The following is a 12,380-nucleotide window of genomic DNA, read 5'->3' on the forward strand; positions in this document are numbered from 1 at the left end:
CCCCCCCCCCCTCTCCAAGTATAAAAGGGGTGGGGGGGGGGGGGGAGGATTTTTGTTACGTAAGCTAAGCTAATTGGAGAAGGAAATACTCAGTAAGAAAAGGGGAAAGTTAGTTCAGAAGAGAGAGCACCTAAGCTGCACTGTCTGTAACCTATCTGTAACACAACTTTTACTCCACCTGTTCTTGCTTGTTCTGAAGCCACGTGTAAATAAAGCTTGGCTGTACTGCCTCACTGCCAGCTCTCGCAGCAGAGAGCACTGGGAAGGATTCGTGGTGGGAACCATTCATTTGCAGATCTACAAGAGAAATACAGTACCTTCAGAAAAACTGGTTGCTGTCACTTTAACCCTCAAGATACAGATCTCTATGGACATGCCTACAGCTCTTATGACTACAAGGCTAAAAACACTGCTGTGGAAAAATCTCTACCTGAACCCGACGTCCACAGCTTTGGTCCCCTTCTCGTAACCTGAGGACTCTGGACTGATCCATGCCAAGGGGAGTTTACATCCAGAATTCCCATCTTGCAATTTAAAGCAGGTGAGCTGAAAGGCGAACCAACATCAGACCCAGACGATGTCTTTAAAGGCATTAGGGATGATTTAACCAGTGAAGACATGGAGGCTCTGGGAACGATGTTAGTCCTCTGTGACTGGAAAGACATGTCTTCTGCCACAACAGCTCCTAATGACAAAGAACACACTGCATGAAGACAAACAGGCTGGCACATATGAAATAAGAGATGGGTTTGTTACTTGATTGCTGTTTCAACAACCTCTCTCTCATTAGAGCTTTTATTAAAGGACATTGTTTCTACTGTGGTTTTGCAAAGAAGTACACATCCCCATGAGCATGAAGTGTTTTAAAAAGTTCATCAGTTTAAGAACAGCAAGTGATAAGAGGGATGCTCCATGGATTTATTCATATTTCTCCTTTTGCTAGCTAGCATTGCTACACCCTGGCATACATCTACATAAAGTGTGCTTTTAGGATTAAGTACTAGAAAAAAGGCTACCTACAGAAGAATGGCAATTCTTTCTGATTCTGCTTGGTATGTAAGAAAAGACATGTCAGTCACAAAACCCAAGGAACAGCAGCACTGGAAGAAATTCACCTCTGACGTACTGACAGTCCCCTGCTGTTCCCAGGGCACTGGTATCCTGGGCACTGACAGCTAAGGGATTTGATTACCTGGCACCCCTTGCGCAAACACAGCTCTGCTGCCAGGAATGATGCCCAAGTCTGGCACATAAAACACCTGAAACACTTGCAGGCTGCACACAGCTCAAGAATCAGACTGGCTTTCCTTATTCTACAGTGATATTAGCAAATCACACATATTCAAAGTCCCCACAACAACAAAACAAAACCTCATTTTACCATCTTAAACTAATCATAAGAGCAGCTATGCAAATTACAAAGCATCTCTTGGCAAGACTTAAATTCACCCTGTACTAGGTTCAGCCGCTTACTAAAACTGTAATAATTAGACTTTCTTAATTCATGCAAGTGCGGGGAAAAATACTGTATTGAATATAACATCATGCGAAGTAAACTAAATGAGTAAACATGATCTTTCGAAGTTTTCTAGTTATGTTGGGATTATTTCAACATGAATACTTAAAATAAAATTGGGTGAGAGACTTTTTCTGTTTGCATTTATTTGCAGAAAACCCTGTGCCTGATTTAATGGAAACTAATGTACCTATGAAATCTATTGGTACTTTCATGCTTTACAAACTATTGTGAACGTTTCCTCATGTACCTGGAGTCTGTGGAGATACTTTCAGCTCTCCTGCTGGCTGCTTTGCTCTCCCATTTGCTGCTGCAGCATCCTGCTGTGTGATCAGCCTCTGGGTCAGATCACTCAGAAGACTCAAACACTCCCTTGATATTGCAGTCCAGTTGTGCGGGTGCCCACCTAGCAGTATGCACAGAAAAAGGCAATGCAGTCAGGCACATTTAACCCAAATGCTCATCCTTGTATCTATTCTGACTGTGCCCACGCACTCTCAGCATAAGCTTCAAAGATTATAGTACCACTCCATTTCTAAAAAGACATGGTGCATTTTCACTGTGACAGTTTATTTGTACTGAGAGGAAGATAAAAACATGGACAGACTCTATCCTCCTGTCAACAGATACCTACAAAAAGACTTTAGTGAAACCTGCTAAGCAAGCGGGAAAAACAGGCAGTTCGGCCCATCAGACCTCAAATCACTAAACAACTAAAATGAACAAAGCAATATCAATGGTGACCGTAAACAGCTCTGAAGTAGTACAAACACTACAATTCCTGATGAGGTCTAACAAAAAGTTCCTGAAGGCTTTTAAGCAGTTTTAATTGACCTTCTCTGTCATATCTTTGTATGTAGGAAGAGGCTTGAATACTAACTGAAATTATAGCCATTGTTTGCTTTCAGAACTCTAGTAGTGACTTACTATTTATGCTTGATTTCACCTCACTCACATCTCAACATTAGGCTTTCATACCCATCTGTTAGATTATACAGTTTGGACTATTTAACTAGTGGCATCAAGAGGACCCTGCTTTCAGTACCTCAAGGCCCGTGTTTCCTCATGGTTGTCATGTAAATCAGACAACAGGCACCAGAATTTGTGGAGTTTAGTAGATAAAGAAATATGAATATAGATAACTAAGCATCCCTTTGGAAAAGGCATCCACAGAGATACTTTTACTTATGAGGCCTTCTGGCTTGTGTAGCATGTGTCACAGCATTAAATAACTTCTAAAAGCATTTGACTGACACTTTGAAAAAAAAAAAAAAAACCCAAAGAAAAAGAATCAATACAAAATAGTTTTTATAATTACCTGGCTGACTAAGGCTAAAGACTTCCTGCCGCCGAACAGGAGAATATTGGGAAAGTAACATCAAGTCTTGCAAGGCTAAAAACTACAAAGAAGGGAAAATGTTTTAATGCATGTAAAGACCAATTTATTTCCTTAAAAAATGTAGTTATCCATACAAAAGCAGTCCCTAACAAAGAATGAATTCACACAGACTAAAACCAGCCGCGTAACAGAAAAAGGAAGGTGGCAAAGGCCTGCACACATCCCTAAAACCACTCTGGATGGGGCTGCTGAGTTAGTAAGAGCTTCAGAGAACTTTACTGATAAGTCACTTCTTTGGAGTTAAAGAAGATCTAACACCATTTTTTATCTTAACAGCTAACAGCTCAGCCAAAAAGAACCTAAGATGCAAAAGAGCCCAAGGAAAGAACTGTTTTTGCAAGGCAGAGCTCAACCACATAGTATGCCACACAGTACTGGATACCTAATACTGCTTTTTCATGTGATTAAGTAGTTAATGAGGCAAACCAAAAATAACCAGATTTTTCCCACTAGACAAGATACAATTATAAATTACACACTTCAGGAACGGCCAAGATTACAAATTAGACTTCCTCTACCTTTAACTGTGCTATGCAAAACTCTTCCTCACCCATCCTTTGATAGTGCAGCAAAGCTTAAAAAGAATTCAAAGGGATTGCAGCCTATTATATTCTCCAGTCTTATCAGAGATCTGTATAACCAGTAAATGTGGATTCTGCACATGCAAGAGAATATTCTTATCTTTATTTACATAATACTACTTATATGAGGCCTACAATTTTTAAGTATTATAATCAATAAACCCCATTAATAATTACCATAGTCAGACCAAAATTACACTCATTTACTCAGTTTTTAAGTAGCTTTTTAGTACTGTCTTTTTTTTAAAAAAAGACACCCAACTTCCGATGTAAATATGGAATTTTTTTTTTTTAATTTCAAGAGAGAACACACACCTAAAAACTCAAATATAAGTAGCAGGGGCAAAGTATTAAGAGCATACAAAGAGAAAAAACACCTGTTTATGTGAGAAAGACTCAAAGTTAAAATATTTAAAAAGACCTGAATTGCCACTAACCTTCTGTTTTAAGGTCAGTACGCACTAACATACTTATGCTGCAGACAAATAGCCCTTACCTCTGAGTCTGTTTTCAGCTCAGAGCACCAGCAGATGTCACTACTAACCAAGTTTTCCCCATGAGGTGTAACTGCCTCCTCCAGCCTTCCAAGGCAGCTTTTCAAAGAACTAGCAACCTCAGTTAAAATAACTAGTACCTAGAAGATCTGATTACACGCTTTGAGAAACACCTCAGCACACACCTAGCCAGGAAGATGGTGGGAATTCAATTACCTTTATAATGAAAGGAGGGTGGCTGTTTAGGATTTTAGGCAGGCACTGATCTGTCTCCTCAGCAAAAGTTGGCTGGACAGGAAAATGGTGCGTCTAAACATAAATACCAAAAGCTGTGTTATGCAGAGCAAAACTCAAGAAAACCTTATGAAACACCACACCTGAGCTGTTGCTTGTCAGAGGAATGAGTAACTACCAGAGCACATACCCCATTGCTTCAACATACCATAAACTAGCTTGAAATTTCTAACACAGAAACAAGAAGACTTTACTCTTTACATTTAAAATTGAGAAACCTTAGAAAATTCAGATATCTTTATCTTCAAATACCTTCCAGGTACCCATATAATTCATAGCGAGGGGCATCATATCATTACGAAAAGGAATTCCTCTAACCACATACTAAACTAGTGACACCACATTCAGAAAGAGACCGAAATCTAAACTGTAACATCTATCTTTAACAGTGTAACCACTCTAGTGAAGAACTGAGGGTTCTTTTACCAAATAATAAGATTTTTTAAATTCTTTTGCGCTGTTTCACTGATAAACTAATGATTTCTAATTTTTATCATGATATTCATATTCTGTGTTTTAACAGAATTTCTGTTCTTGTGGCTACAACGTTTAAAATGTAGATAGCAGTTGCTTAAATAGTATCAAACATTGCATCTTTTTAATGCTATAACATGGACCAGTTTGGGCACAAACTACCTGTCAGTTTTGTGTTACTGCACTCATTTTACATATCATATCTTTATTCTCCTCTGTTTCCAACTGCAAAACAGAAATTAGCAATTGCTTTCAAAGTGTTAATAAAATGACGTCATGTGAACTAAGTTTACAAATTCTTTCCTGACTTTTCAGTTAACGTTATGCAAATATTTACAAACAGCTTTGGAAGTTTTTTAGCTCATTTAAAAAAAGATCATGTGGATAAACAAATCCTTTTTTCAACAGTCAAAAGGGCAAGGTCCATTTTATACCTTCACAGCTGGATGTTTCTTTTGTCTTCCACAGCTTTATAAGCAATACAATAATTGCAAAAGTTGACACAGTGTTCGCTGGTGCTTCAACTATTATCTTTAAAATAGGTCGTTCACACCTCAGAGCTGTTGTTGGAGCCCAGATTCTGACTCATCCTTACATCAGTTATACTCAACTCACTGTTAATCTTTTCTCCATGCAGTCACAACAACTAGACCTTTTTAATTAAAGCTAACGCTCCAGCAAACCCTGGATGCCATTTCATTCCCTAAGAATGTTTTGTGAGGATTTAAACCTCGCTTTTTTCCCCCCTGCTAATCTGCAGTCTAGTAACGTTTAAAACAACAACAAAAAAATCAAGGTAGATGAACAATTTTTTCCTTTGTATTCTTACACAGAAATATCCGGATTTGTCAACAAAGATTAAGTCTTCTGCAATTCTTTGTTGGCAAGATTTTTTTTTCCTCTCTTCAATCACAGTCTCGCATTTATTCTAATACAATTCACTACACAGTTAAATGGTCTTTTTTTAGCCATATTAATTTATAACTTCATGATTGAATGAAAAAGCACAAGTGTCTTAATTCCCAAGATTGCTTGAAGCCTATTTTAACTCTGCAGCCTGATTTAGATTAACATGTCTCTGCTTTGCAGAACTGTGTACTTTGATGGTTTGCTTAAATTTGAGATTTTCTGTGAGCTAAGCTCTAGAAATCAACAGCATTTTGTTCTCTTTCCTATTGTAAAATTGGATTGAGAGCTATACAGTTTCTGGATGTTACCTTCCCATGTAATCTGTAGCTGTTTGTCACAAGTCTTCAGCTAGTCTCACAGTCAAATACAAAATCATTGCATGGAAACAAGTGCAGAGACCAAGCCAGTAAGCTCTGCCAGACACATATGGGCCCTGTGCTGGCTCATCTGCCTTTACACCTAGAGAGGACAAAGAACACTGTGCAGACTCCATGCAGCACAGAGTGGTTCTTTGTTAGGGTGGCCCCAGCAGCATCTGCAGGGATTTAGCATCAAACATGAACAGGATAAGTAGGACACAGAAACAGAAGCAGAGGAGTAAAAAGAGGAGGTGGAAATAACAAAGCATTAATTTTGTCTGGCTATAAAGGAGAAAAAGGGAAGGTCAGTTAACACCCAGGCTTCTCTCGACTATTCAGTTATCAGGAATTATTTGTAGTGCATGTTTTGAAAATTCAAAAATTCTTTAAAGTTATTTCATAGTAAAACTTGATTTGAAAAGAAAGTATTATCTGGGAAACACTGATGCTATATGTTTAGCACTGTCACTAACCTCTGTCACATAGATTTTGAAGAGTAACCACGCAATGTACCAGGTAATCAGAAGAAATACGCCACATAACCAGTCATGGTAAAACAAAGAGAGATCCAGTAAGCCGGTCAGAGTGTCAAGAGGATGCAATTTGCTGCAGATAAAATAATGAAGAAGATATAAGTATTTTTATTATGGAAGATGTCTACAGGAAGTTGTTAGAGTAGCAATAACTGAGAGAATATAGTTGCATTTTTTTTGCAAAAAAAGTTTCTTAATACCATTTCTTTAATTTTTCAGTAACCACGATGAAATGAAGTTAAGAAAAATTAATGAAATCAAGGAAAAAAGAAAGGAAATATGAAATAACGATTGCAGTTTTAGTCAATTAAGGTATTAAGATTTCAGTTTCCCTATTTTAAAACAAATGCTAGCCATATAAAAATGAAGATATGCCCCCCGCCAAAACACAGAAAAGCAGATAAAACAGCATGTGTGAGATTTGCCTTTCTAATATTTTAGAGATTTACAGAGATGAAGGAAACTAGAGAGGATTTCTTAATGACTACCCACACGACAGTTCCTACAAGGGGATGTTGGCTCCTTCTGGACCCATTTCAACAGTACCCAATGCTCCTCACGTTCCGTGTGGGCAGGCAAGGAACTGAGTCCTACTACGCAAAGAACCAGTTGCTAAGCTGGACTTCTTCAGTGAAGGGAGCTGTCAGCAATATTCTCCTGCAAGTTTTCAGCACAATGTGATACCTACCTGTCTATATGAAGATCCATTGTGGTACTTATCCACACCTTTGGGATGTAACCTAGGGGATCAAAAAGAAATGCTGGAACAAATATGACACTGCAAAACGCATACATGACAGGCCAAAAAGAAGACAAAAGTAGAACGCATGCACAGGCAAGAGACTGATCTTGTAACACGTGTGCGCCAGGAAACAATCTGCCTTTGGGTTTGTTTTGTTTTGTTAAGAAACAGAAACAAGAGAATGAAAAAAGGTGTCAGGCCAGCAACTATACATTGAGCGATGTAGACCTTGTCTCTTTTTGCTAGCTTCTCAGCACTGAGCTGTGTTTCTTCTCTAACAAGAGGGTTAACAGTAATTTAATATTAATTTTCACTACAGCTCAGGCAGCAGTAAAGTGCTTTTAAAGACTTAATGGAAAATGATATAGAACCACCATACTTCTAACTTATCCCTCAAGGTAAATAAAGTGGAAATAATTCTAGCATATTTGACATCATTTAGGAGGATAATAACAACCACAACACAAAAAAATCCTGATTTTCAGAAAGTCCAGTGCAATCATCTCCACGAGCACAGATTTTTTTACCACAGTTTTAAAGACCAAACTTCATTTTCATATGAGAGGGAGCCATACTGCTTTTGTCTCCCTAGCTTTCTCCAAACAATACAAAGGGCACTTGAGAATAAAGCCAGAGTGCTAATTTTTACTTTAAAAATAGTGAGAATATAGCAACATTACATATAGTGAAGTAATGCCCGCTGCTGTTATGTCAGGTTCAGCTCTGCAACACTGTATTTCCAATATCAGGCAATGGAAGGAGCAGTCCAAGGCATGGAGATGTTTATCCATGTTAAAAAATATTTGGGTATAGTTAAAGAAAAAAGGGAAGACTAAACCAATTTTTTTTAATTGCACGGTGTTTTCAGATTTATAATCTTTTTGCCACAAATCACAACAGGTATGTAAACAGTGGCCCAAAGCATCAGGTTTTAAAATGCACACTTGTAAAGCACCAGCTGATTAGAATTTGGTAGCTCCTCTTACAGGCAAGTTATTTCACAGCTGCCGCTAATAAGATTTCCTGCACAGAAGAGATGTACAGAGACAGCAGTCTATGTTTCGGTACGGTGACCAAACACAGACTTCAGGTTAGAAAACTATTGCTCCCCACTCCCTTGTCCTTAGAATACTGTCATTATCTTAGAATGTTACCAGCTAGACAATAAATTCTTAGAGCAGGTGTTAATCTCTTTGAAGAAGAGTCATTTCTCATATGCTAAAGAAACTTCTGTGAGGCTGTAAGAATTGCCATCATACAAATATTGCTGTACAAATCCTTTGCCTTTTCTTACTGTTTGACACAGATGTTAGATCTCTATTTGTTTAAACAAGTCTATGTGCCTCCAGCAAGTTACCTAGAAGGCTGAAAAATAGTATAACAGCACTTATGGATTAAAAATAAAGTTTTCAAAATACAGGAATTAAAAAAAAAAAAAAATAAAAAAAAAAAAGAAAGAGAAAATTTCATGAACCCTTACCGAAAAAGTAGTATGCAACACAGAAGTTTCTAACAAAGTATAGCGACTCCACACAACTGTGTTTAATGAGGAGAGGCAAAGATCTCCTGAAACGTAAGTACTTGTATTGCTAAAAACAAATAAAAAAATAGTTTAGTATTTCACATTCAGAACAAATCAATTAAATGATTAAAAAAAAATACAAGGTACTTGAAAACCTGAAGTATAGATGAATTTTAAAAAAAATCAGTTTAAGGCAATTCCAGGTCTTACAGCTATATTTATTCTCCCGATCTCTTTCTGCTATTTTATAATCATCTCTAGTTCTCATCCCTTTTCCTACTTGCAGAAGTAGGAAAATGGAGGATGGGGTAAATTGACTCTATACACAGGGGAACAAACTAGAAGAATGTCGTCTAATCCAAAATAAACAAACAAAAATAAACCCAAAGGAGGACTATTTAATCTACTAGATTTCATTCAGCTTAGAACCATTCCATTAAAATATAGGGAAAATTCAGACAAGCATGAGTTACAGAGTCAGTAATCCTCCAAGCAGCAAAACCACTCTTATCCATACAAATTATGTCTTTCCAAACAACTAAAGCAACCTGTCTGACACTATATGCAAATGAAACCAAAGCATTTTACATTTTTTACTCAGCTAAGTGGCATTTAAAAAAAAAAAAATAGGAAAATATTAAAATAATAGATTTTTTAAAAAATACTATAACTACAGCTTTGCCAAAATGATGCTTGGTTTGCTGATAATCCAAACAGTCATGACTGAAATGTTTTCCATTAATACAACCAACTTTGTTTAAAGGTTGCCAAATCAGTTGGACTTTGTATTTCTGGGAATCATGCAAAGTTAATGGCTGCTGTGAAGCTACAGGAAAAGAAGAAATATTTTTAAGATGACGCTTCACAAGCCACTCCTCTCCATTTCAGTGGTACAGATTTCTGTAGAACTGCTAGAGCCCCCTCCAAAGGAATTAATGGAATTTCAGTTTCTCTTCACCACTACACACACAAACAAGCTTTGAATGTGGAGCTTTAAGCAATAGCTTAATGTGCTATTTAGACTTTAAGTGAGCTGGTATCCACTTACAACTGGTAGTATGCTTTTTTTTTTTTTACTCTCAAGATTTTCAGCTTTCAGATGACCCTTATTGTCAGTTCCAGGAGTTAATATTCAGTCTGTGTATTGACTCTTTCATGTAGCTCACTTTCTGCAATGGTCCACCTCAGCCAGCTTTTAACATGCATCAGAGGAGGGTAAATTTCATAGTTACAGCATCCTGGATTTCTGTGTTCATGTGAAAGGAGCTGAGCAGGAAGGAGGAAGATGAACACTACCAGCATTTAAAGCTAACCAAGTGTATGCTTCATCTATTAGTGAAAGCATGCCAACAGACAGCTGCTACTGCCATATTTAAAAATATAAACAATCACAGCTTTTTTGATCACTGTTTTACTTAGACATGTCTTTCTGCAAAGGTGTTTAAACCTCTTACCTGTATGATTGGAAATGGCAAATAATTCATATTGTTAATAAGATACAAAAGACTATAACTGTATCCCATGAAAGCTCCAGAAAGTAGAAAAAAGAGGTGGTACTCATTTAGGCACATCTGAGGAACAGCATCATCTAGGCTGAAATAGAACACTGAGAATTAATTCCAAGTTCAAAAAAAAAAAAAAAAAAAAAAAAAAAAAAAGTCTAGCATTAGGAAGTTCAAACCAGCAGTTTGATTTTACTTTCCTAATCAATACATATGATGATATCTCAGCAAATTTTTTCTAAGGTAGGAATGCCACCACCTATTTTGTAATTCATGTATGAAGATGCTCCCAGACATCACATTATCCAGAAGACCAAGACTTAGTTCAAGTGACAACCAATTTGTCAGCATCCAACTTCTCATTAAGAACCCTGGCAATGTAGTTTTTCTGGCCCAGTTATTTCTCTGTGCATTGTAACATTTACAAAGGAGGGTATTTCCTATCCTTTAATAAAGGGTATCGACATACAATTGTTTATTTTTGATAGTATTCAAATTTTAGGTTTTTATTTGAAAGAAGCCATCACTACAATAGAAGTTCTTTGCATAATTTACCTTTAACATACAGAAATAATTACCTTTCTGAAGGCGTGCAGGGCACAGCAAGAAACTGGAACTTCCCTTTTGTCATAACTGCAGCGCACCAAGCCACCAACATTCCCATTACAGCATGAACGACTGAATGGATAACTTGCTGAGGATGAATAATTTTTCCTATCAGTGCTAATCGGGAGCATGGTATCGATGGCACAACTGTAAACAAAAGCCAAAAGTGAATTTTCATATCTTACCAATGAAACCCTTCATTAAAAAAAAAAAAAAAAATAAAAAAAGGTCACCAAAGAACTTTTCACAGTTGGAATCGGTCGTTAAATGATAAAGAAATCAAGGAAGCCACTTAGCTAAGGGGATCTCAGCTGTGACGTAAAGCAGGAGTCTGGGATGATTTACTTAAAAATAAGCTTTGTGTATTGTCTATATTAAATTTAAAAGGAAACGTACCGATGTTAAATACATTGAATGTAAATACAAACCTCTTAAATGCTCATCATACTTAATTCAGGTATCACCAACAGTTCAGCAATTTATATAACCCACCTGCATAAAATTCAACGTTGAAGATACTTATTATTAGTATCACCACAGACATGAGGAGGATACAAAAGATGACATAGGAAGTATATAAATCATTGAAAGAATCTAAAATAAAAAAAAAAAAAATTATTGCTCAGAAGATTGCAGTAACAGCGACACATTAAGTAACAGAAAAGAACACTTAAGCAGTTAGCAATAATCCATTGAGCGCATAAAACAGAGCAATGTTTGATGGACTCTATAATCTCATACCAGATCTGCCCAGCTGCACAATATTTGCGCATAAAAGCATACTTAGATTTTACAGAAACTATTTTACACCTTTATAGCTGGTTTTCTCATAAGTAAACACTCAGAATTGTTAAAAAAATATCTTTCAAAGTAAATTAAACTATAGCTCAACTAACACCAGTTCCTTTCATTTAATAAAAGCTGCAACCATACAGCCACGCTTAGAAGATAAGAAATCCCTTACAAAGTAAATTGCTTTTGATTGGTTCTTTTGGGCTTCTGTATTTTCAAAGGGGGAAAGAAATCAAGTCTCTGCCTGGACCAGCTAAATGATCACAGGTATCAAGCTTCCACCTAAACATCTCTCAGTTTTCTTTGTGTGCACTCAAGGGAAAGTTATTCTCAACATGCAGAGCAGCTATCTAAGGAATTGCACTTGTGATTCAATGCACCAAAGTTAGAGGAAACTTAAGCTCTTTATGCAAACAGCGGCTGTGCAGGGCAGAAAGGGGAAGCATGTCCAAGTACTTAGAATAGACAGCTAAGTCATTTAACCTAACTTTTTCTCTAAAGTATAAACTTGAGCTTGCAACAGCCATTTCTACCTAGGGAGGATTATGGTTATTATGGTTATAAGTAACACAGAAACTTACATTTCAAAGCCTAAAGGCCATTCAGAAACAAACAAAGTAGAAATATAACACAACGCCACCCTCAGTTCCCATTCAT

At 37.0% G+C, this 12,380-nt stretch overlaps 1 protein-coding gene across 1 annotated transcript in view; it reads right to left on the bottom strand.

Annotated features, from left to right (window-relative positions):
- Nucleotides 1-11,529, bottom strand: part of NDC1 (NDC1 transmembrane nucleoporin) — a 16,618-nt gene extending 5,089 nt beyond the window's left edge. Inside the window, exons 1-11 of the mRNA XM_009644650.2 lie at nt 11,424-11,529; nt 10,904-11,078; nt 10,278-10,416; nt 8,782-8,890; nt 7,248-7,299; nt 6,500-6,632; nt 4,207-4,299; nt 2,835-2,916; nt 1,767-1,922; nt 431-685; nt 179-297 (exon numbers count right to left, since the gene is read on the bottom strand). Of these exons, the coding sequence (XP_009642945.1) occupies nt 179-297; nt 431-685; nt 1,767-1,922; nt 2,835-2,916; nt 4,207-4,299; nt 6,500-6,632; nt 7,248-7,299; nt 8,782-8,890; nt 10,278-10,416; nt 10,904-11,078; nt 11,424-11,475 (1,365 nt within the window). The 5' untranslated portion in view covers nt 11,476-11,529. The remainder of the gene's footprint in view (nt 1-178; nt 298-430; nt 686-1,766; nt 1,923-2,834; nt 2,917-4,206; nt 4,300-6,499; nt 6,633-7,247; nt 7,300-8,781; nt 8,891-10,277; nt 10,417-10,903; nt 11,079-11,423) is intronic.
- Between the last annotated feature and the right edge of the window lie 851 nt (nt 11,530-12,380).

This window comes from Egretta garzetta, unplaced genomic scaffold (genome assembly GCF_000687185.1).
Source record: "Egretta garzetta isolate BGI_Z169 unplaced genomic scaffold, ASM68718v1 scaffold768, whole genome shotgun sequence".
Lineage (NCBI taxonomy): Eukaryota > Metazoa > Chordata > Aves > Pelecaniformes > Ardeidae > Egretta > Egretta garzetta.